Here is a 22,655-nt window from a genome sequence, read left to right as displayed (position 1 = left end):
CAGCTTTCTTTTCTGGTTGACTTTTAACATTCTCTGGCTCCTGAAGGCCATCAGTCCTCATTGGGCTGTTTCTGTAGTTAACCACCTGAGCTTGCTGTTATAGAGACTAATTCTTTTCGTTTCCAAACATAATCCCAGCATTTCAAACTGTTCTGTTAACGCCATTCAGCCCAGCTGTATGCTGTTTCCCCTACATCAGGCAACTACAGCTGATACTAATTAAAGAAGCATTTTGACAAATGCTGTTGTTTAAGCAATGAAGCTGACATCTATTTTGCATTCTTTTCCTAAGCAGTCGTACTCCTGGAAGTCGGCAAGCCTCCCCAACTGAAGTAACTGAGCGTCTGGGGCCGAACCCAAGCGCTGCTGAAGGATTGGCTTCCCTTCCTAATCCTGCAACCCACAAGCCACTGGTGGAAGAATTTTCAAACTCTGAATCTCAGAATTTGGATGCTATGGAACAAGTGGGTCTTGATTCTCTGCAGTTTGATTATCCTGGAAATCAGGTACAAATGGACTCTTCAGGAGCTACTGTGGGACTCTTTGATTACAATTCACAGCAGCAGGTTAGTGTTTTTATACAGCCACATTAAAAAGTGGAACTACAACATTTTGGCAATCACAGGCTGCCACTGAAAATTGCAGCTTCGTAGAGATTTATTCCCACGTTCTTACCTATGTCCTGGAGTCATGGTTAGTTCCCAACATCAGTTCTGCATCATTGGCTGGTAGGGAAGCTAAAAATGTGATAACCTTAGGACATGGCTATATTTGACTGCATGTTAACAGTAAAAGATCAGAAGCTTGCAACACAGAGCTGCCTATTTTTCTTCTTTTTTTTACTGTAGTCCCATGCTTATTATAATGTGTAATTCTGCCGTGATATTGCTTAAGAATGAATTACACCTGAATTTAAACTTCATACATAGTACTATGGATCTTGGACAATCCTGTGAATGCATCTACACACAGTTGGTTTTTAAATTCTGATGTGGGATTGTTGCTAAAATTAAAAGGTTTAAATTGTTGTTCTTAGCTTTTTCAGAGGACTAACCCTCTCACTGTCCAGCAGTTAACAGCAGCTCAGCAGCAACAATACGCATTGGCAGCGGCACAGCAACCACACATAGGTGAGACATTTTCCCAAGTTTATTTACTTAAATTTCAAGCTTAAAAAACTGGCAATGTATGATTGCTGCTTTTCTTTTAATTAAAAGCTTGCTAATTTGGGCAGACCTTTTGACAAACTTGGAATTTTCATTGCTTAAAAGTGAAGTTCTAAAGGTATAGTAATAATAATTTAAAAAGCTGCTGTTCTGGCAGTGTGATACATTTTAAAAATGTATTTGGTTTTATAAATTTAGTTTTATAGAAATGGCAGCAGTAACTTGGGACTATGGTATGAACGTTCCTTAAAGTAGAGCATGAACCTGACAGTTCATGAGAGAAGTGAGAGATACTTTAGTCTAAATTACCTTTTGAAGCCTCTTCAAGAACAGGTGGCATAAATTTCTAAAGCTAATGCGTTTACAATTTGAATGATGTAATGGTGTGGGTGGGTGTTTGTGTGGTGTCTTGTTTTTGGTGAAATTGAACTTTTTGTTACTGTAACAGGTGTATTTTCGGCAGGCTTGGCTCCAGCTGCTTTTGTGCCAAACCCATACATTATCAGTGCTGCTCCACCGGGTGCTGACCCATACACGGCAGCAGGCTTAGCTGCAGCAGCTACATTAGCAGGTAAGAAACTACCATTGCTCAAGTTAATTACAACAATCTCTTTTTTCCTAGAAATTTGAAAACTTTAGTGTTTGGGCACAAACCATCAAAAACGCACAAGAAGGTTGAAATACAGTCATACCTCGGCTCCTGAATGCCTTTGGAGCCGTTCCAATTTTTGAACGTTCTTTTGGAAGCTGAACATCCGACTGGGCTTCTGTGGCTTCCGATTGGCTGCAGGAGCTTCCTGCAGCCAGTCAGAAGCCGCGTTTTGGTTTTCAAATGTTTCAGAAGGCGAACAGACTTCTGGAACGGATTCTGTTCAACTTCTGAGGTACGACTGAGAAGTGGGAGTAGATATACAGTGGTGCCTTGGTTGTCAAACAGCTGAGTTGTCAAACAAATTGGCTCCTAAATGCCGCAAACCCGGAAGTAAGTTTTCTGGTTTGTGAGTGTTTTTCGGAAGCTGAACGTCCGATGTGGCTTCCAATTGAGTGCAGGAAGCTCTTGTAGCTGTGCCTTGGTTTTTGAACTGTTTTGGGAGTTGAACAGACTCCTGGAATGGATTCAGTTCGAGAACCAAGGTACCACTGTATACTATACACTTGACTCTGACTTTATTCTGGCTTGAATAGCTAGTAGCCCTTAAAGGATGAGGAGATGGCAAACTGTGATGGCAACAGTCTCTCATGGATGTGCAAATCTGCCCCTTCTTAGAAGCTTAAATAGCTACCTTAAGGCATGGTTTTGCTTCCTGGGGGAACTGGTATGCTGGGTGCGAATAAAGCATTGTGGCAGATTGCAAGGCTGATTGTACTTCCTAGCACTTTGAGTCCATGCATGCATGATCCAAATGGTTTAGAAGATATATCAAATAGCTAATTTTCATAGTACCACAGCCATGAGAGAGCATGAACATTTTTAAAATGCTCTTGTTTAGGAGTGATTTTTTAAAAAATTGTGATGATAATCAAATGATATGAGAGGTTCTGTAGGATTTAGTAGAGCTCTGTTCGTACACTACCACCGTCTTTGGACCACAGGTTGTTCTGTTAACGGTTTTTGCATGTCTGCTATATCCCACATCCAGTTCTCCAGTTCTTTCCTCACTCACGTTACATGAGTTCTGGAGCTTGTGTAACTCTGAGAGGAGAGGATCATGGGACGCTTGCCGCTATCTGAATTGTTGGGGTTCTGTGTTGCACTTCCAATTCAGATATACAGTAGCACCTTGGCTTACGTTACTCTCAGGTAACGTAAATTTTGGGTTGTGAAAGCGGCAACAACAGAAGTGTTTCACCGCGCATGCATGCTCAGAAGCACTCTACCATGCTGCATGCATACGCAGAAGCTGTCCCTCCGGTTGCGGAAACCTGGATCTGATCAGAGCTCTGGAACGGATTCCATCCGCAACTGGAGGTACCACTGTACTGAAGATGAGTGAAGTAACATGTTCGTTAGTTCTTACAGGGATGGCTCTTTAGGGCTCCTGCCCCTGTGCAGAAGAGAATTGTTTCCAATATATAAGTGGTGTAGGCTGTTTTTTATATATAGGAAGAAAGGTGTTGGCTAAATGGTAGCTCTTCTACTCTTGGTATACCCCTTCTTATTTGTCTCTTTGCTGTGCTTGCTTATCTCTCTGCGGGAGGGTAATTCTTTTCCTCCCTCTTCTGATCGGAGGGTGAGAATGGTCCTCTTGGAATATTTACAGGGAGGAAGGGGGAAAATCTGTCCTGGGGGAGGAGTTCTGCTTTCAGGCAGTGGCGTAGCGTGGGGGGTGCCAGGGGTGCCGGCCGCACCGGGCGCAACTTGGGCAGGGGCGCACTCGCACTAGCAGCTCTCTGCCCCTACTAAAATCCACTGGTTAGGGAGCCCGCGCTCGCTCGGCTTGGCGAGGAGGTCGCAGAAGGGGGAGAGCAAAGCCTTCTGCCGCTGGCAAAAAAAGGAGAGGAAGCCGGGCGGGCGGGCGGGCGGGCTGGCTGGCTCGCGGGGGTCTGGCTGCGCCTGCTGCTGCCGTTGCCGCTGCTGCCGGGCTTTGACAGCTTGGCGAAGCGGAGGGAGAGGTAATTGCGTCTCTCTTTCCACTGGCCGCCTGGGTAGTGAGCCGAGCGGAGCAGGGAGTCTGGCGAGGGGGCGGGAAGAGACTTTCCCCCCTTTTTCCCACCTCGCCTGGTCAAAAAGGAGAGCGGAGTCTCCTCAGGGTGCCCTCAGGCAGGGCAGGGCAAGGCAAGCAGAGCGAGGAGGAGAGAGAGGGGAAGGGGGGGGAGCAGCCAGGAAACGACGCGGTGTGGAGGGGGAATCAATTAAGGAGAGAAGCCTCGCTGCTGCTGCTGCTTGGGAGAGTAAATTACTGTACTTGCCTTGCCCCGGGTTAGGGGGCGCAAATTATTTGCCTTGCCCCGGGTTGGGGGGCGCAAATTACTTGCCTTGCCCCGGGTGCTGATAACCCACGCTACGCCGCTGCTTTCAGGTATGTGTGCAAAGATTCTCTTTTTGGCATAGGATACTGGGTTTGTTTATATGTGTGGTTTTCACACAACAGAGTTAGCACTGATCTCAAGGTTTTTGAGGAGAGACTGTAAATATTTGCGTGTAAAGCCATTTTTTTCATTTTGTTAGGGCCAGCAGTGGTCCCTCCTCAGTATTATGGAGTTCCTTGGGGAGTGTATCCAGCCAACTTGTTTCAGCAGCAAGCAGCAGCTGCAGCAAACAACACAGCCAATCAACAGGCTGCGTCACAGGCACAACAAGGCCAGCAACAGGTAAGCTGGGTGGACACACCTGAGGAGTTAATATATCTGTCTGCTCATGCAGTTTCATTGAATGCAATGCGTATTGTTGAATAAAAAATAATGGTATATCTAACAGTGCACAGTTTATGCATTTGCCATGCTGGACAGCAGTCTATTCAGTCCATAAGCTAAATTTTGTCAGTGTATTTCATTATCAAATCAGCAGATATCAGTTCTCTCCGCTGAGGGATGAGGGCAGCTCATCCCTCAGAGATGGGGGAAAGCCTCTATTCAGGTTAAAATTTTAGTTTGCCTTCTGAACTACAAAGGTCAGTTTAAAGTTTATAACTAGAAAGACAGGCCTCTCCTTTTGCTTTTTAGTTGGCTTTGTTATTGGGGTAGGCAGGCTTCAGCTGAGTTAAGTGTTGCGAGTTTGCCTGCCAAAATAACAGCAACAAATCAGCAAAGCCCAAATTGAGAAGGGAACAGAGAGGCCAGTATGAAACAAGCTGTCAGGATGTCTCCTACTTAAACCTCCCACCTGCTTAAAACGTTAGTGCTGGCTCTGAAGGGGAAAGCCTCCTCCTGTTGACCCCCATCCCCACTTTGCCTCTACCCACATATGTCAGAAGGAAATGTAGTTGAGGAGCATTGCCCTCAGGACAGCTGAGTACCACCACCTCTTTTTCATGTCCTGCGTGGACCAGAAACTGTGTGTGCTCTGCCACTGCAACTCTCACTTCTCCACCTAGCAAGGACCACAAAGCAGTCTGTGTCAGCAATGCAGTGGCATAATGCATGCAGACATCCTAGGTAATGATAATGATAATGATTTATTATTTATACCCCGCCCATCTGGTTGAGTTTCCCCAGCCACTCTGAGTGGCTCCCAATCAAATGTTAAAAACAGTACAGCATAAAATATTAAAAACTTCCTTGACAGCCTTCAAATGTCTTTTAAAGATAGGATAGCTACTTATTTCCTTCACATCTGATGGGAGGGTGTTCCACAGGGTGGGCGCCACTACCGAGAAGGCCCTCTGTCTGGTTCCCTGTAACCTCACTTCTCGCAATGAGGGAACCACCAGAAGACCCTCGGCACTGGATCTCAGTGTAGGTAACATCTTCAAGGAATTCTGAGGACAAAGCTTGGGTTCCCTAGAGGGAGGCACATCTGGAACCCAAAATGGCCGCCACTATTAATTTCCTGTGAAGAAATACACTTCTCCATCCACAAGCTGCATAGGGGAAAGACCATTTCCTTTATCTCTTTAAAAACTACATTCCCAGAGTATGCAGTTGCTAGGTGCAATCGGGGTGGCTGGAACATGAAAACAGGCCTATCTTTAAAAGGTGGCAAGGAGTCTAGCTTGTCTCCTAGTTTTGAGTAATATACAGTGTTGCCTGGTTCCTTGGGTAACAAGAAAGGTGTGATATGGAGTAGTTGCAAGAGCCACTACGCTAAAAAGAATCTGTTAAGCCAGTGGTTCTCAACTTGTGGGTCCCCAGATGTTGTTGGACTACAACTCCCATCATCCCTGAGATCTGACCTTGCTACCTAGGGGTGATGGGAGTTGTAGTTCAACAACATCTGGAGACCCACATGTTGAGAAAGGCTTTGTTAAGCCAACCATGTACGCCTTGAGAAGGGGCACCATGTTTAGGAACTTCAGAACACAATATAACAAGTATTTATTTTGGCAGGGCCATCCAGATTGTGGGAAAGCTGCCATATTGAATAACAGTGGATTTCTAGCTAAAAGCATTCTTGGGCAGTATTTGGCTACGTTTTACTTAGCTAAGAGCTAACCCAGTAAAATTAATGGACCCAACTTAGTCATGTTTATTAAGTTCAGTGGTTACTTCAATTGCATACCATCCCATATCTCATGAAGCACATATGAAGCTTCAGTGAGCAGAGATAAGAGTTGGATGACTTTCTGGACAATGAGTTGCAATATGTTCAGTAATAGTATAATAGTAAAATTATCTCAACTTGCAACATAGTGAGACTAGTGCTATGCTTTGCTTACGAGCAAAATTGTCCTTATTTAAATTCATTAAGGATATTTGAAATGAAATAAAAAATCCCCCTTAGTTATACATTCCAGTGAAATTTGCGTTTGACTTGGATATTTAGAACAAAACACTGGCAATTGCAGGGCATGTTCTTCCGATAGCTGTGATGACTTATGCAAAATCAGTACCAGAATGTGGAACCTCTGTTTACGAGCGTCTCAGAAGTCAAACGCTTTGGCTTTCAAACGCCGAAAACCCGGAAGTAACTGCTTCGGGTTTTGAATGAATTTCGGAAGCCGAATGTCCCACGCGGCTTCCATTTTGAGTTTCCCTATTGTATTGAGGCTTCCGCTTTTGGTTTTCGAACGTTTCAGAAGTTGAACGGTCTTCTGGAACGGATTACATTCAAAAACTGAGGTTCCACTGTACCTTGCTCACTACAAGGTTCAAATTGAAGGTTAGGAGCACAGCCTGGTTCATATTGAGTATGTTTGATACTGGTAATACAGTAAGGAGCCACGGTGAAAGGCGGTAGTAAGAATTTTCATAAGCGGAGAGGCACTGGTGAATGGAGTGTGTCATTGCACGGTCGGCTAACAATCCCTTAAATACATTTTAGGGCCGGCAAGTGCTGTCTGCAAAGGTTTGGATTCTAAATATATCACTAAACTCCATAATTACAGTTTAACAGTAATTGCATTTTAAAATGTTCAGTATTTAAAATTTGCAGGTTGAAAGGGGTAGAAAGACTGTTAAAACTATAACCTGCTCACCACGCTTAACCTACTAAATGTCTCCACTTTGGGTTCCTTGCTATTTTTAAACTACTTTTCAGTGTTACTGAATTACAGAAGGCCTAGCACCTTAAACTTGTGTTTTCTTGTGTCATAATGCTTCCATTGAAGTAGTCTCTGCCTGCTTACTTTACCTTATTTATACACTGTTGTTGGGTGTGTGTGTTGTTTTTTTAAAAAATCACAACCCCAAAGTACGCACAACATGTTCCAGCATTTTTATACTATATTACCTTTTTATACTTCACATTTTAAGCAATTAGTGTCGCCATTGGTCTTTTGTAGGTTCTTCGTACTGGAGGAAATCAACGTCCTCTAACTCCCAATCAGGGTCAGCAAGGGCAGCAGGCAGAGTCACTTGCAGCAGCTGCGGCAGCAAATCCAACTTTGGCTTTTGGTCAGGGTCTTGCCACAGGCATGCCAGGTATCTAATGATGAGTTAAGGAAACTAAGAATGAGTTCAAGCTAAATATCCTAAAAATCCTGCTGGGTTCACAGTAGTAGACTGATGAGATGCAATTTCTTTGTAACGTGTTTTTTAAAGCTTCGGTAAAAATTTGAAATGTGACTTTCATTAACCATGTTTATGGCTGGCAGAAGAAATGTGTGTACAAGATGGGGGAGAATAATGTAGGCTGCTTCCAGCCCCCTTAACATGATGAAGTGGTCTGTCTGTGCCCTCTCCATGGGAGAATTAAATCAACTGCCCAGTGTTAATCTCTTAATTATCACACCTTCAGATTATCAGGAGTAATAATGACTTGTATTTTAAGAAACATGAGTGGCATTCCAGTTGTGCAGTGGCACTTTCCCATCCCTCCTTCGTTCTTCAGCCCCTTACAGCTGCCAAAAATTTACTGCTGAGAGTTATGAGAGAGTTATGGGATGGGATCTGCTGAGGTGAGGGAGCTGCAGCTGGGAAGGAAAGCCAGCTGTTAGAGAAAATCTCCTTGTACAAACAGAAATGCTTTCCTTTTGTGCAATGAGCTGTTTGGATCCAAAGCACTGTAATGTTTGTGTGTATCTTACTATGTAATATTTACTATTTGTGACAACATGCAACACACAGCTTAGTCCTTTGTCAGCAGCTTTTCGGTGTTGATTCTGGAAAGTTTGAATTTCAGAAAAACAGATTTTAAACCACATTCCTAACATTGGTGCATAATATATTTCCACATTAGAATATGCACTTTGAAGAGCTTCACCTTTGGCGAATGGATGTCTTAAATTTGTCACGTGCATTTTTACATTAAGAGCTTAGACTTGCATGCATGACATTTAAGGATAGCTACACTGATTTTTCTCTATTGTCTGCTTTTATGCAAGCTACAAAGTGTCATTGGTCATCAAGCAGTCCAGAATATCTAATACTTATAGATTGGTTAATAGCACAACAATAATATTTATAAGACAGCTCAGAAGGGCTAAGTATATACAGATGCTTCTAGAGCTTTGCTGCTGCTGCTTTGACTATGTATACAAAGCATCTTCTAAACATTTTGGCTCTCTGGTCAATGGGTCATCTGAATTAGTCCAGTTGAAGCTGTAACTTGGATATTTGTTTCACCTTACTTACCTTCTTATGGGTTTAGTGTCATGTGAAAATGGCACCTTGTGCTGGTAGTGAATGTGGTAGATGATCTTTCAAAGACCGAAGAAAAAAAGTGGCCACTACAAGTTGGATTGAAGTATCAGGCTTAACTATTTTTTTTCTGGCATAAGTTTGCTGGGAAGTCCTTTGAACTTAAGCCACTGTGTAATTATAACACAGTTTTGGTATCATTTGCTCTGGAGTGTTTCTTTGACTCTACAGTGGTGCCTCGCAAGACAAAATTAATCTGTTCCGCGAGTCTCTTCGTCTTGCGGTTTTTTCGTCTTGCGAAGCACGGCTATTAGTGCTATTAGTGGTTTAGCGGCTATTAGCGGCTTAGAAAAAGGGGGGGAAAGGGAAAAAACTCGGAAGACGTTTCGTCTTGCGAAGCAAGCCCATAGGGAAATTCGTCTTGCGAAGCACCTCAAAAGACGGAAAACTCTTTCGTCTAGCGAATTTTTCGTCTTGCGAGGCATTCGTCTTGCGGGGCACCACTGTATTCTATATAATTATTGAACATCTAAAGAACTGATTGGCATTCAAAGATGGGAACACTCTGGTTCTGTTGTCAACTTCATTTTTTGGCATACATGAAGGTAGTTTGGGAGTAGCCCCCATTGGACAATTCAAGTAAAGAGGAATAGGATTGCACTGCTTAGCACAGAGCTTTCCAAGCTTTTCGTGTTGGTGACACACTCTTAGGACATGCATCGTTTCACAACACAGTAACTCAGTTTTGCATTTTGAGACAGTAATTCAATTTTACTAGCAAACCTGAGGTTAAACTAACCCTTTGTAGCCCCAGGAGGAGTGCAGGGAGCGTTTGTGTGACACACCTGCACAGTGCAGCTGACACACTAACATATCGTGACACACAGTTGGGAAAGCTCCGGCTTAGCACAGTTCTATGTCCTACTGTTCTCAATGGGACTTACTTCTGTGTATTTGGGTATAGGACTGCAGCCTTAATCACTAAACACCTGTAGCTGGAGAGTAGAGGTGGTTTGTTTTTTGTTCCATTTGTTATCTACATATGTAACATCTAATTTGTGTAGGGTTCTGTTCAATGGTGTTCCTGCAGAAGTGGAACAGATTTCCGCTCAACATGGTGGGCAGGGACAAGAATCAATGTATCTTCTGAGGCCAGACTAATAAAATTGATTGGTGTGAGGTTGCTGATTTGTCTTAGGGAGGCAATGCTTAGGTTTTGTACTAGGGAAAAGCAGAAACCAATACAACGAATGACAATGCTGTAGGAAAGGATCACAGAAACTAGCTTAGTATTTACTGTATAAGTGTGTTGTACCTAACTCAGGATATGGGGCAGGAGTCAGCTTATGAGTCCCGCTACCAGAAGCCCACATAAGGACCTCTGCTGGCACACTGGGGCTTTCCACTTTTGTGTCCCCCAAAATTGGTTCGGGGGATCGGGAGAACCCCCTAAATAGCACGTAGCGGTTGGGAAGGGGGATTATCTTGTCTGGTAAGCTGAAATATTTGTGCTGATGGAACAGTTGCCATTGCGCTTTGTTGAATTACTCCCTTGGTAAATGAAATGAACACTGACACAGTAATTAACTAATGAATTAATATTAGCAAAATATACCAAATTATTTAAGACGGATTCAAAGGCTGCCTTGGAAAGTTTCTGGAAGGGCAGTTTGTAAATACCTTAAAAGAATAAATGGTACAGAAATAGTAACAACTTCTCTGTTTCATATAAAGCAGCAATTCTCACACCTTTTTTCCAAGGAAATTTCCACTTAAACATTACTGGAGGTCTTGGTGGACCACAATAAACTTCTATTTCCTTCAGTACCAGCTTTGTCAAAAATCAGTGCTGTGATATGAAAATCACAGAGCCCTGGCCAGCTAGGGACCTTCAACTAACTGGTAGATGTTTAAAATAAATTAGGCTACACAAGTGCCATAGCATGAAAATCACAGGCCCTAGGTCAGGGCCTCATTAGCCTGTTTGTTAATTCTGGGTTGGGTTAAAATGGCCTCTTATTTGTCAGAAGAAGAAGAAAATCAAGGCCAGATAGTCTTGATAGTTCCGTAACCTTTCTTGAATGAAACTTACATACCACCAGCTTTCTGCAGACCAGAGTTTGAGAACCTCTGACACATGGAAAGGTAAAGGATCAAGGTCCTTTAGCTCAGAAGATTGGAGGTGATAGATCAGATCAATGAAAATAACATTTCTGTTTTGTGCAAGATCACTACAGTGCCTGTTCTGCTGTCATGATTTATAAAGTTTTTAAACAAAGTAACATTTTTAACCCATAGCACAAGTGTGCCTTTGAATTTGCTGTCATTAATGTAGCAATGATTGGTATTAAAGTCGTACTATAATGATGTAAATGATTATTAGGTCACCTTTTTGTTAGGGCCGGAAAGCCAGTCAGTTGACTAAACAAATAATTCTCTGAAGTCAAGAATTCCCTTCTTGACTCTGTCAGTACACTTTCTTTTTCTTTTTTTAAAATGGCAGCAATTAGAGGAATCAGGATTGCACTTCTGCACACCCATTATCTGGGAGTAGCCACTTCCCTCTCGACCCACACATCATAGCTTTTATTGGCTGTATGCTGTAATTGGTTGCTGCTTTGATCAGAATCGCAGTTTACAAGAAACATGGAGAAAACCAATACATCCATCATCAGAGAGGGCACAGAGCACAGGTGTTAAAGCATCTATTGTAGTTGCTGTGAGGAGGGTAGGCTGCTGTATGATCATACACAGTGTTCTATAAAACTCCTGGGGTCTTCTAGAGTGGCCGCCTTCAAACTTGGGTCCTTGGATGTTGCAAGACTACAACTCATAGGATCCCAGATCAGTGTCTAACTGGCTGGGAATGATGGGAGTTGGAGTCCGAAAACAGATGGGAGCCCAAGACTGTTCAAGCCCAACACTGTTCGAGTTTAGTAGCTTCTCTATTACCTAAGTTAAATCTTTTAACTATAGTGGTACCTCGGTTTTTGAGTGTCTTGGAAGCTGAACGCCAAAAACCTGGAAGTAAATGCTTCCGATTTCGAACGTACCTCGGAAGTTGAACGGCTTCCGCTGAGTCTCCCCCCCCCAAAAAAATTTTCTCCATTGAAATTGCAGGTTGCCCTTTGCGCCTCAGTTTTAGAACATTTCGGAAGCCGAACGATCTTCCAGAACGGATTGCGTTCGAAAACCGAGGTACCACTGTATTTTCAATAAGTATTTCACTAGGCAAAATGACCTATGTTTTTGGCAGGCTGCAGTACAGTAATTAAAATTTCACAAAACAAAATGCAAATTCTATTTTGTACCGTACAAAGGAACTTGCACCACACCTACATTGCTCTCAACCTTTATATAGGCACTCATACATTTAAAAATTTGAGCCTCCAGTATCATGCATATTTATAGTGATATATTGCACTATTGTGTGATATGCTTGACCTCAAAAAGCAGGTACATTTCCCGAGGAGTGTTCTTTATGCAAAAAACAAAACAAAAAATAAACCAGTTCTTGGCTCTGTTTGTTCTAGAGAAGGGCCATCTGTTTGATAAAGAACAGTTTTTATCTGTGAAAGAGTTTTTGTTATATTACTTGTAACATTTATTCTCTAACGGCCTATTCTGCATTCTTTACAGAGGAGCAGTAAAGCAGAGTGCAGTGAAAGCCTGACCCATTTGCTAGCATGTGAAAATGGTAGTGAAGGTAGTAGAAAAGAACAGCACAGTCTAGTTCTGAATATGCATTTGTAATATGAAACTACAATTCTCCTGTTCCTCAGAAGGTTTCAGTATCCCTGTAACTATATATAGTTCTTTGTTGATTTCAAATGGTATAGTGTCACATGCCTATGAACATGCATGTGATCTCCAGTATCCCTTTCTCCCCATTTAATGTGCACTATTTGCTTGCATTTACAACAAAACGAAACACAGAGCCTCCTGGGCATAATCTGCCACTTGCATGCAGCCCTTCCATGCATGGAAGGGGGACTTCAGAAGAAACCATTGACCTTTTCCCCCATCTCCTTGATTGGCCCTGGGTTTCCACACACGTTGTGACAAATATACAGCAGTGCATTGGCTTTTACATGTCTGTAGATGTGACAGATTTGCAGGATGAATCAGCCCCACTCCCCTAACTTGTTGTTGTTTTTTGTTCCCCCTTCCAAAAAAGTGCTTTTTAATAGCTTTTTTAATTTAAAAAAAACCTGTTATGCTGAAGTGTCCTCCACGGTGGTTCTGTAGTGTTGCTGCTTGGGGTGGGGGTGTGTCACCAGTTCTCTAAAAACAGATGCCTCTGCCTTGGCTGTATACAAGCAGCACTCTTTCAGGTCATGTTAGGCGGCTCGTGCAGCATTTGTTACATCCATTCCCACTGTCTCAGAAAAGCAGTTTTTTTGCATTTCTTTTCCTTGCTTGGAAAGGTTGGGGCAGACAGTTAGGAGAGCAAATAGATGAAGGCAGATGGGGGAGTGGCTCAGAGACAGTTGCTCTGTCTAGTCTTTAGACAAGCAGGTGCGTGGCAAACTGTACCTCCGAGCCAAACCTTTGCCACTAGATTCGGAATAGAATTGGTTCATCTTTTCTAGGAGATAAAAAGCTGTCAGTTTGCTCATTGTTTAAAAAGCGATCCGTCATATAGATGCAAAATAAAACGCTTATCCCAAAATAAATAAAATTTACTAGTGTTTGTTTTGTATTGATTAGGCTATCAAGTCTTAGCCCCTACTGCCTATTACGATCAGACTGGTGCATTGGTAGTGGGTCCTGGGGCCAGAACTGGACTTGGAGGTCCTGTCAGATTGGTGGCTTCAACACCTGTCATCATCAGTTCTGCAGCTGCACAAGCAGGTAGGTAGATTTTTCACAGCACTTTCACAATTTAATGGGGAAACATTCTAACAGTAATCAGATCTCTCCCCCTGCTTGCATTCTTTCAAATAGTGTTGCTTTATAGCTAGCATTATTTGCTCGTAGCTCCCACATATATGCAAGAAAGTTTGTGTTCGGGTTGTTTCTTTCAAGATTTGCATCTCCTGTCCCTTCCCAAGCATAAAAAGCTAAATTACTGAAGGACTATTTCCTGGATTGTTCCAGAAATTCCCTTTTATCCCCACCACCAGATGCAGCCCTCTTTAGATATTGGACATGTGGAGAAATGATTGTATGAACCAGGTTGTACACAGGTGAACAGAAGTAGATTGAGATCATCTGATAATGCTCTGGGAGATCTGCAGTAGACCTGCAATGGTTTTTGAATCTCAGTTCTTAAAAAAATATCAACCACAAAATGACTTTCTCACCTTAAATTAAGCTGCTGAAATAAAGAAAGCCATTGCGTGAATGGTCTGGGAGCTTAGCCCTGTTCAATTCTGATACGGGAATTAAATTCTGAGGCTCAGAATGTGCTCAGAGGTACCTTGGTTTTTTCCTTGGCTGTATTTAAAAACCCAAGTAGAAACCTCAAAAGTAAATCTGCCCATACTTCAGTGCTGTAACTTGCATGCTTTGCATGCATAAGTTCCAAGGCTCATTCCCTGGCATCTCTAGGTAGGGATGCGAAGGCCTTCTGATTTAAAACCCTGAGGAACTGCTTTCTATCTGTGTGAATAGTAATGAGCTAGATGTAGCAATAGTTTGGCTCTGTATAAGGCAACCTAGCATGTTTTTATTACCACCCCCCACCCCAGCTGCTATACACGTTGGTAGTAATTTCTGTGATGGCAGCATGCTGCAATTACAGAAGGGACCTCCTGCCATTGCTATGTTGTAGATACACCCACGTTAGGCAAAAAAGATTCCTGCATTGCAGGGGGTTGGACTAGATGACCCTTGTGGTCCCTTCCACCTTGATACGATTCTATGCTCAGTCTAATACAGACATTTTACCATAACATAGGAAGCCATGCCCTATGTTATAGGAAGCAGTATGGGGAGAGGAAGGGTAATCGCTGAATGTTAAAGGAGCGTTTTGCTTTGTTCTGCTCTCCTAAATGTGGGGGTTGCTTCAAAGCCTTGCAGGTAAGCTTGGTGTACCTATAGAGTGAAAAATAAGAAAGGAGCTAAAATGAGTGGCTTGATGATTTGATTCTTTTTGTAAGTGGGGGAAATTGAATAGCCATACTGGGAAAAGAGTATATGATATTGCCTGGGTTTCAGATATGACCTTCCCTCAACAGTGAGCAGGGAAGTGAAGTGACGGCCCATCAGATTCACCCTAACAGCAAACATTGAAAGGGTGAAAGCAGTGAGAAAGATGACAGCACCTGAGGCAAAGAGAGAAGACCCCTTTGCTGCATGTGCAGTGGAAGACTTGGAAAGGAGGAAAGGTCTTTTAAATTCCTGCTTGTCTTTTAATTGCTGCTTGTCTTTTGCAGAAAGCAATAGCTACTCTTAATCCTTCAGCTTTCTGTGAAAGACCAGCATACAAGTGGGAGATGCCGCTCCTCCAAGCTCTTTACAGTTTGTGAAGATAGCATCCAAGGCAGGACAGCTTTCCACAGTGGGAAGGGCTGTTGAATTTGTAGACCCCTTTTCGTTTTCCCAACAATTTTCTCTTGTACAGTGGTGCCCCGCAAGACGAATGCCTCGCAAGACGAAAAACTCGCTAGACGAAAGGGTTTTCCGTTTTTCGAGGTGCTTCGCAAGACGAATTTCCCTATGGGCTTGCTTCTCAAGACGAAAACGTCTTGCGGATTTGCTTCCTTTTTCGTAAAACCGTTAATACCCGGGCAATCCACGCTCCGCAAGACAAAAAAATCGCAAGATGAAGCAACTCGCGGAATGAATTAATTTCGTCTTGCGAGGCACCACTGTATTTTCATTGAAAATTCATTTCATCTACTTAACACCTTATGCAACTGGGATCGTTTTTATGTTGGAGATTTCTTTTGTTCACTGATGATTTGCCTTTATGGGAGAGAGTAATGAAAATAGTAGTCTCATTTTTTCTAAAGTCGTAATGTTCTAGAATCTGATGACTGAAAACCATGTCTCTTTACAGCAGCAGCAGCAGCTTCAGCTGGAGGAACAGCAAACAACCTCACAGCAGCCACAAACGGGCTTTTCCGGCCCCTCGGTGCCCAGCCGCAGCCGCAGCCGCAGCAGCAAACAAACAGTAGCCTACAGTCCAATTCATTTTATGGCAACAGTACTTTGACCACTAACTCCCAGAGCAGTTCACTCTTTTCGCATGGTCCTGGCCAACCAGGAAGCACATCCCTTGGCTTTGGAAGCAGCAGCTCCTTAGGAGCTGCCATTGGCTCTGCACTCGGTGGATTTGGCGCATCTAGTAAGTTACATTTTTAAAGAAGGAAAACTGAACAGGTTGTATGAATTGCTGTGGATGAAAGAAAATACTGTTTTTGCATATTTATTTCCTACATGCATCAAAAATGGTACATCTGGAGTTTCAACGGAAGGCAGTTTAGCCTGCTAGGTCTTGTACATGAGAAACAGGGTTGAGCGTGTTGATGCCTTTAACAGATAGCTCACATTTGGAGCTTTTCAAACCAATTCTCTATTGTGGTTGATTTGTCTTGTGCTTTTCAAAGTTTATGTCCCTTAAATGCAACTATGGCTGAGCAGTGGGCAAGCGAAATTCCCGCCCTCCCATTCCTATTGGACCTGCTTTAGTTTATAAATGTTTAGGAATAGCCATTTTTTATTTTCATTGGACAATGATCTTTACTGTTTTATTCACAGCTTTGGTAACACAAGTACTTCAACACCTTTCTAGAATTTGTTAGGCTGTTAAGATTGTGGAAATTGGTTTATTATTGAAGGAAGTGTTGAATGTATGGTGAAGCACACATGAGTAGTTTGTTGTTTGCATTGCATAGAAGAAGGTATGTGTGAAGCACACACAATTCTGCGCACGTTACAAAATAGAAGTGCGCTTGCACACCCTGACAGTGGAAAATGTCCCATGTGAAACAATTTTTTTAATGTATTGGAGAATTTAATAAAACTCTTCAGTTTTGACCGTTATAAGCAGTTTCCCTTTTTAGTCTTGTAGGATTGTTTTTATCTTAGCCAGTAAATTCCATTTTTTAAATGAGGAGATATAATATAGTGTAAAAAAAATGTGCCCTTTGTACAAATCTTAAAATGCTTTCATCAGAAAGCTATGAATGGCAAAATGGAGAATTATGTCCATGTGATTTTTACATAGAGTACCCTTAAGACTTCCAAAGTTTTGTTTTGTTTTGTTTTTCACTCCCTTAGCTGAGTATGATACAGATGTGCCCATTTATAAAAACAACCTTATTGTAGTCTTGTGCTCCTTGTACCTTGTAACTAGTTAATTGCAGCCATTTGTCATTTCCAAGTTTAATCCTGTAATCTTGGTTTGATTATAAATACATAAGTCCATTCAAGTCCCTAATTACGTTTGAAAGTGCTATGCATATACTATTTTTAAAAGAGCTCTTCATATTGATAAATCGTTTCCCCAGTTATTTTTGTTAATAATGCTATCCTAAATTAGAATTAAAATATTAGCTGCAACTTATTTATTGTTACTTGACTAGTCCTTTGTAGTGTGCTAAAATCAGGTTCTACAAAGCAGAGTAGGGATATAGCAAAAATGTGTGTCACACATCTCCAGGTTGTGGGTGGGTAGTATATTAATCCTCTCAGGCAAATGTTATATGTTGCTTGAGTCCTAGATGATTGATAGACACCAGTCTGCTTCTGTATTTAATTTGACATAATGATGAGTGGCAGTTAATCTGGACATACACTGCATTTCTGAATTAAAAGCAGAATAATTTTGACTGCTTCTTAACAAACAGGTGAAGCAGTTCAATATATTTGCTCGCATTTGCTAAACAGGAAAGCAAAGTTTTACCTAGTGTCTTCAAATATGTTTAGGTAATCTCAACATCTGCCCATTGCCTTTACTTTCACATAAAGTTACAGATTAAGATTTTTTAAAATGGTATGACATTTATCCTACAAAATTCAAGTACGTCATTGAACTATTAGTCCATACTTTTTAAGTACATATCCCAGTTCCTTGTTTAAACGTGACCACATATATTTGGCTATTGCAGTTCAAATCCCTTTTATGATCTGCCTTCAAAATGTCATTGGACTTTTTCTTTTTTAAAAGAGTGCTTACTTAGAGAGTGTGATCAATTTGAATGCTTCTGAGAAGTGTGGAATCTCAGGGGAAAAAAAATAGTAGCAATTGTGAAGTAGCATGGAACAAAATGTCTCTTAGGGATTCTCCTGTAGAACCAAATCCCGTAGCACTACTGAGCTGGGGGTTGTTGCGGGGGGAGCTCCTGTCAATATAGTAATTCAGCTGGAGGGGGGAGGGGACACCATTTACGGAAATTATTTCAAATTAATACTCCGCTTCATTGGTTCATTTTAACACAGTACGACATACCTGACTATTGGTCCCAAAGCCCGACTCCAGTGTATCAAAATAACCTCAGAAATGTTACTAAGTCTTGAGTGTGTCAAGACTTGGCGATTGCATAAAAATCCTTCCTGATTTGAGGGATGATGCTTGTGCTCATTTTGTGATTTATATTAAATCATGTGTGGTTATCACAGTTAATTTGTCTTTGGAATAATTTTGATTGTTATAATGATTGTGATCACATCTGTTATGACCCAGCTGTAGGTTGGGGCTAGGTTTTCCTTGGTTGACGCTGTATGTAATAGGGTCTTTTTATTTCTTCCTTCAGTTGGCAGTTCTGCAAGTAGTAGTGCCACAAGGAGAGAGTCTCTATCTACTAGCTCTGACTTGTACAAAAGATCTAGTAGCAGCCTAGCACCCATAGGGCAGCCATTTTACAATAGTCTGGGATTTTCCTCCTCTCCAAGCCCAATAGGCATGCCTCTGCCAAGCCAAACTCCTGGACATTCACTTACGCCTCCGCCTTCACTTTCATCACATGGATCCTCATCCAGTTTGCATTTAGGTAAAAAAAACAAAAGCCCTTTTTTGTTTGTGTATGTATGTGTGTATATGTATTTTTCTATGTATATTAAATATTTTTATGTTGGGTTAAATGTCAATTTGCCTCTTCAGTAAAGGAAACAAATGTTGCATAACGGGCCGGGTCCCAGTGTGTTGCTCAGCACAGTCAAATCTTTTAATGGAAGCAGTTACCGAAAGTTAAATCAGCCCCCTGGAGCAACATGTTTTTCCATAACCACCCTTGCCGCATCAAAACGAAAGCCCGATTTCTAGAGAGAAAAAACAAACCAAGATTGGGTTGTTTTGTTGTTGTTGTTGTACGACAGGAAAAGGTGTATATATATTCCTCTTGTTTCTGTGTTAAACATATGTCTGCTATTTATGGAGTCGGCTTTAGGCTAATGTTTGGTGCGTGGTAGTGACATGAATTATTATATCTTTGTTAAAGAAAAGCACATGCTAAGTTTGCAGTACTGAAAAATCCTGCTTTTTGAACCAACAGGTTAGAATGATTTTGCAGGAAGTCTTTTAGAAACTTGCCTTCAAAACAGCTGGAGGGGGAACAGCAGTGATATGTAGTCTATAATACATCCTCTCCATCACACCTACTGCATTAGTAATATTTTCATCAAATTTTGTTTATGCTGATAAATGTTTTCTTTAGCATGGTATTAGGCTTATTTTTAAAAGATTGAATTACATACATTTGGGGGGGGCTTTTTGTGCAATTTGCAATTCTGTACTTTCCTGTTAGTAATGCTGTGAGCCACGTATCTTCAGGTTAGTATAAGCTGTGTAATTTAAGGTGGTATGCTTTACGCTTGTGAACTGTAGAGGCACTGGGAATTTTGCTAGAGAAGGGTTTCTCCACCACACAGATCCAAAAACATGACTACCAGACATGTTTTAAAATGTCATACATATTATAAATCTACTTGTGCTATAATGGCACAGTACCTAAATAAATGCTCTTTCCCATTGACTTGTAAAAACAGGTAGTTTGGGCATATATTTAATGGCCCTGTTTTATATTGAGTGCCTAACTGTATTTAGAGAATAAAGTACTAAAAAAGTGCTGCATTTAGAAGTAGTACTAAACAAACCTATGTTAGAAGTGTAGATTATAAAGTGCAAAGTATCCTTATTAAAATGAGGCTTCGGTCTAAAATATTTATAATAAATTATATTATAAAGCAGGTCCTGATTGTAAGCTTACAGTAGGCAGCCATTGTGAGCACAGGAGGCTGGACTAATAGGCCCCAAATAAAAAGATAGATTCTATTATCCAAACTATTTTTTTTCCTTGTTTATTTTTTCCTAAAATAAGTTAGCTGGAAGATGAAGGTAGCACTTAACCCATTCTCATGAAGTTAAGTTGGTTCTAACTGCATTGAAACAAATACTACCAGATGTAAAACTAAGTTTTAAGATGGTTTCAAGTGTAAGTCATAAGGTTGTCTAGCCTAGTACTGGAATATTGTCTCTACTTGGAGACATTTTTACTTGGAATGTGTTTCAGGTTCTCTTGCACCTCTGCATTTGAGTAAGGTTTGCATCTTGCCTCTTGATCTGTCCCCAGGAAGAACTGAGGTTTTCCGTCACAATGCAAGGAAAAACACCAGCTTCCTGTAAGCACAGTGGTTGACAAGAGACTTATGTGCATATACCCAGGCTTTTCCAAGCCCATTTCCTACCAAAATGCTTGGCACACCCAGAAAAGCTGTAACTAAATACACAGTCATACCTCGGAAGTCGAATAGAATCCATTCCGGAAGTCTGTTCAACTTCCAAACGTTTGGAAACCAAAGTGCGGCTTCTGATTGGCTGCAGGAAGATCCTGCAGCCAATCGGAAGCCCCGCCGGACGTTCGGCTTCCAAAAATAGTTCGCCGACCGGGACAGTTATGGGTTTGCGGCATCCGGAACCAAAACATTTGAAAACTAAGCTGTTCGAAAACCAAGGTACGACTGTATTCCTGAGTGGAATTCAGTGTGGTATTTTTTTTTTTTTCAAAAGAAGCACTTGCCTTAATAGCACACCGCTCTTTAGATTCCATCCAGAATCAGACCTTATTTGTTCTCTGTAGTCGAGAGCAAAAGTGACCTGAGGCGCTTCTTGGTTTGACATTACTCTCCTGTAAATGACATATGATTAGGCCGGCTGTACTCTGGCAAAAACTTTAAAATTCTGCATTGGGATAATCCCAAATTCTACAACAAAAGCTGTCCTAAAGCTGTGCAAGTTATGAATTAAGTGGTTCTTAATTTGCATAGTTTGTGCTGCATTGTTTTATTCTGCTTCTGAATATTCATGGAAGAGACAAAAGATGTATCCATTTATTATTATTATTATTATTATTATTATTATTATTATTATTATTAAGCCCTGCCTGCTGGAAGCCTGGAACTTAGCAACTACACAGGCTTTTGATATTTTACCATACATTAGACACTTCATTTAATTCTGAAATGTATAAAAATGAAAGGTGAGATTCATACCACTTTGAAATCTGCACCCAGTACATCTTCTGTGGCTTTTTCTGCTTGATCAGAAATAAAGCAGGCACACACTGTGCTATGAACATGACCACTTGTTCAAACCTGTACCCAAATGTCACAGTGTGGAGTACTGTTGTTTAGGATTAGATGTTCAATGCCATTCCTCCCTGTCCTGAAGGTCCATATCCAACCTCATCCAGGTAGGCAGCATTCCATGCTCACTGAGCCTACAAAGCCCTTGGTGGGCTGCTTCTTGGAGTTTCCCCTCCATAGATAGATAGATAGATAGATAGATAGATAGATAGATAGATAGATAGATATAGATATATGTAGTGGGGAGGGAAGAGATGGAGTCATCTGGATGCTCATGTCCAATCCCAGATATGTTAAATTATTATTTTCTCCATTGTTGTCTATGGGCAGCTCTGTCTTCCAGCCTTTGAGGATATTGAGAAATAGCTTCTCAGTGTGAACCAGTAAGTGATCTATCCAGCCAGTAAGAAGGCTCTTTCTACCCTTTTTACATATACCTGCAACTTCATACCTCGCTGTAATGAAGTTTGACATCAGTGGCTAAAATCAGTAGTTTTGAAAGGTCCAATCCGCCATCTGGATTCCAAACAACAGCCAGTTACAGTGGTACCTTGGGTTACATATGCTTCAGGTTACAGACTCTGCTAACCCAGAAATAGTACCTTGGGTTGAGAACGTTGCTTCAGGATGAGAACAGAAATCGTGCCGTGGCAGCGCAGCGGCAGCAGGAGGCCCCATTAGCTAAAGTGGTGCTTCAGGTTAAGAACAGTTTCAGGTTAAGAACGGACCTCCGGAACGTATTAAGTACGTAACCAGAGGTACCACTGTATATCCAAACATAGAAAGCAACCTGCTTCTTCTCAGGAAATAATAATAATAATAATAATAATAATAATAATAATAATAATAATGGGAACTATATACCACCCTTTATCAAAAGATCTCAGGTTGGTGTACAACATTAAGAACACATTTTATGGAGCATAAAAAAATAAAACGATAAAAGGCAGGATAATAAAATAATCATAGTGTCTCTCCCTCCCCGCCTCAAAGTTTTAACAAGCCATATATTATTTAATTGTGAAAGGCCTGGGTAAAGAGGAATGTTCTTGCCTGGCACCTAAAAACATGTAATGATCATTCAAAATTTGGTTATCTCTTAAAAGGTGTTCAAATGTGTGGCAAACAAACAGCTTTCCCAAAAATACTAGAGACGTCTGTTTCTCTGTTCTCATGTTCAGTCAATTCCCCCCTCCCACCCACTTGTCAGTTCCACTGAGGAGTTATAGTGCTGTATTGAGGTTTTAAGGAGAGTTTTCCGTTGGATTTTTTAATGCTTTT

General features: G+C 41.4%; 1 protein-coding gene and 1 long non-coding RNA gene across 18 annotated transcripts in view; both read left to right on the top strand.

Moving 5' to 3' along the window:
- Nucleotides 1-22,655, top strand: part of PUM2 (pumilio RNA binding family member 2) — a 62,733-nt gene that overhangs the window by 21,041 nt on the left and 19,037 nt on the right. For 4 of the 17 annotated variants that reach the window (XM_081856809.1, XM_081856810.1, XM_081856805.1 and 1 more), the window contains 9 exons: nt 293-566; nt 1,037-1,130; nt 1,615-1,737; nt 4,336-4,478; nt 7,547-7,685; nt 11,964-12,041; nt 13,554-13,697; nt 15,853-16,137; nt 18,548-18,784. In XM_081856809.1, coding sequence (XP_081712935.1) covers nt 293-566; nt 1,037-1,130; nt 1,615-1,737; nt 4,336-4,478; nt 7,547-7,685; nt 11,964-12,041; nt 13,554-13,697; nt 15,853-16,137; nt 18,548-18,784 — 1,517 coding nt within the window. The remainder of the gene's footprint in view (nt 1-292; nt 567-1,036; nt 1,131-1,614; nt 1,738-4,335; nt 4,479-7,546; nt 7,686-11,963; nt 12,042-13,553; nt 13,698-15,852; nt 16,138-18,547; nt 18,785-22,655) is intronic. The other 13 variants (XM_081856817.1, XM_081856819.1, XM_081856811.1 and 10 more) reach the window with 9 other exon arrangements.
- LOC309339452 lies at nt 4,485-7,540 on the top strand. Its single transcript, XR_014155366.1, has 3 exons — nt 4,485-5,261; nt 5,566-5,934; nt 6,075-7,540. It is a non-coding gene; the product is annotated as an uncharacterized lncRNA (long non-coding RNA).

This window comes from Podarcis erhardii, assembly GCF_964252035.2.
Source record: "Podarcis erhardii genome assembly, chromosome: 3".
Lineage (NCBI taxonomy): Eukaryota > Metazoa > Chordata > Lepidosauria > Squamata > Lacertidae > Podarcis > Podarcis erhardii.
The sequence above is the reverse complement of the archived record's forward strand: the minus strand, read 5'-3'. Positions and strand labels throughout refer to the sequence as shown.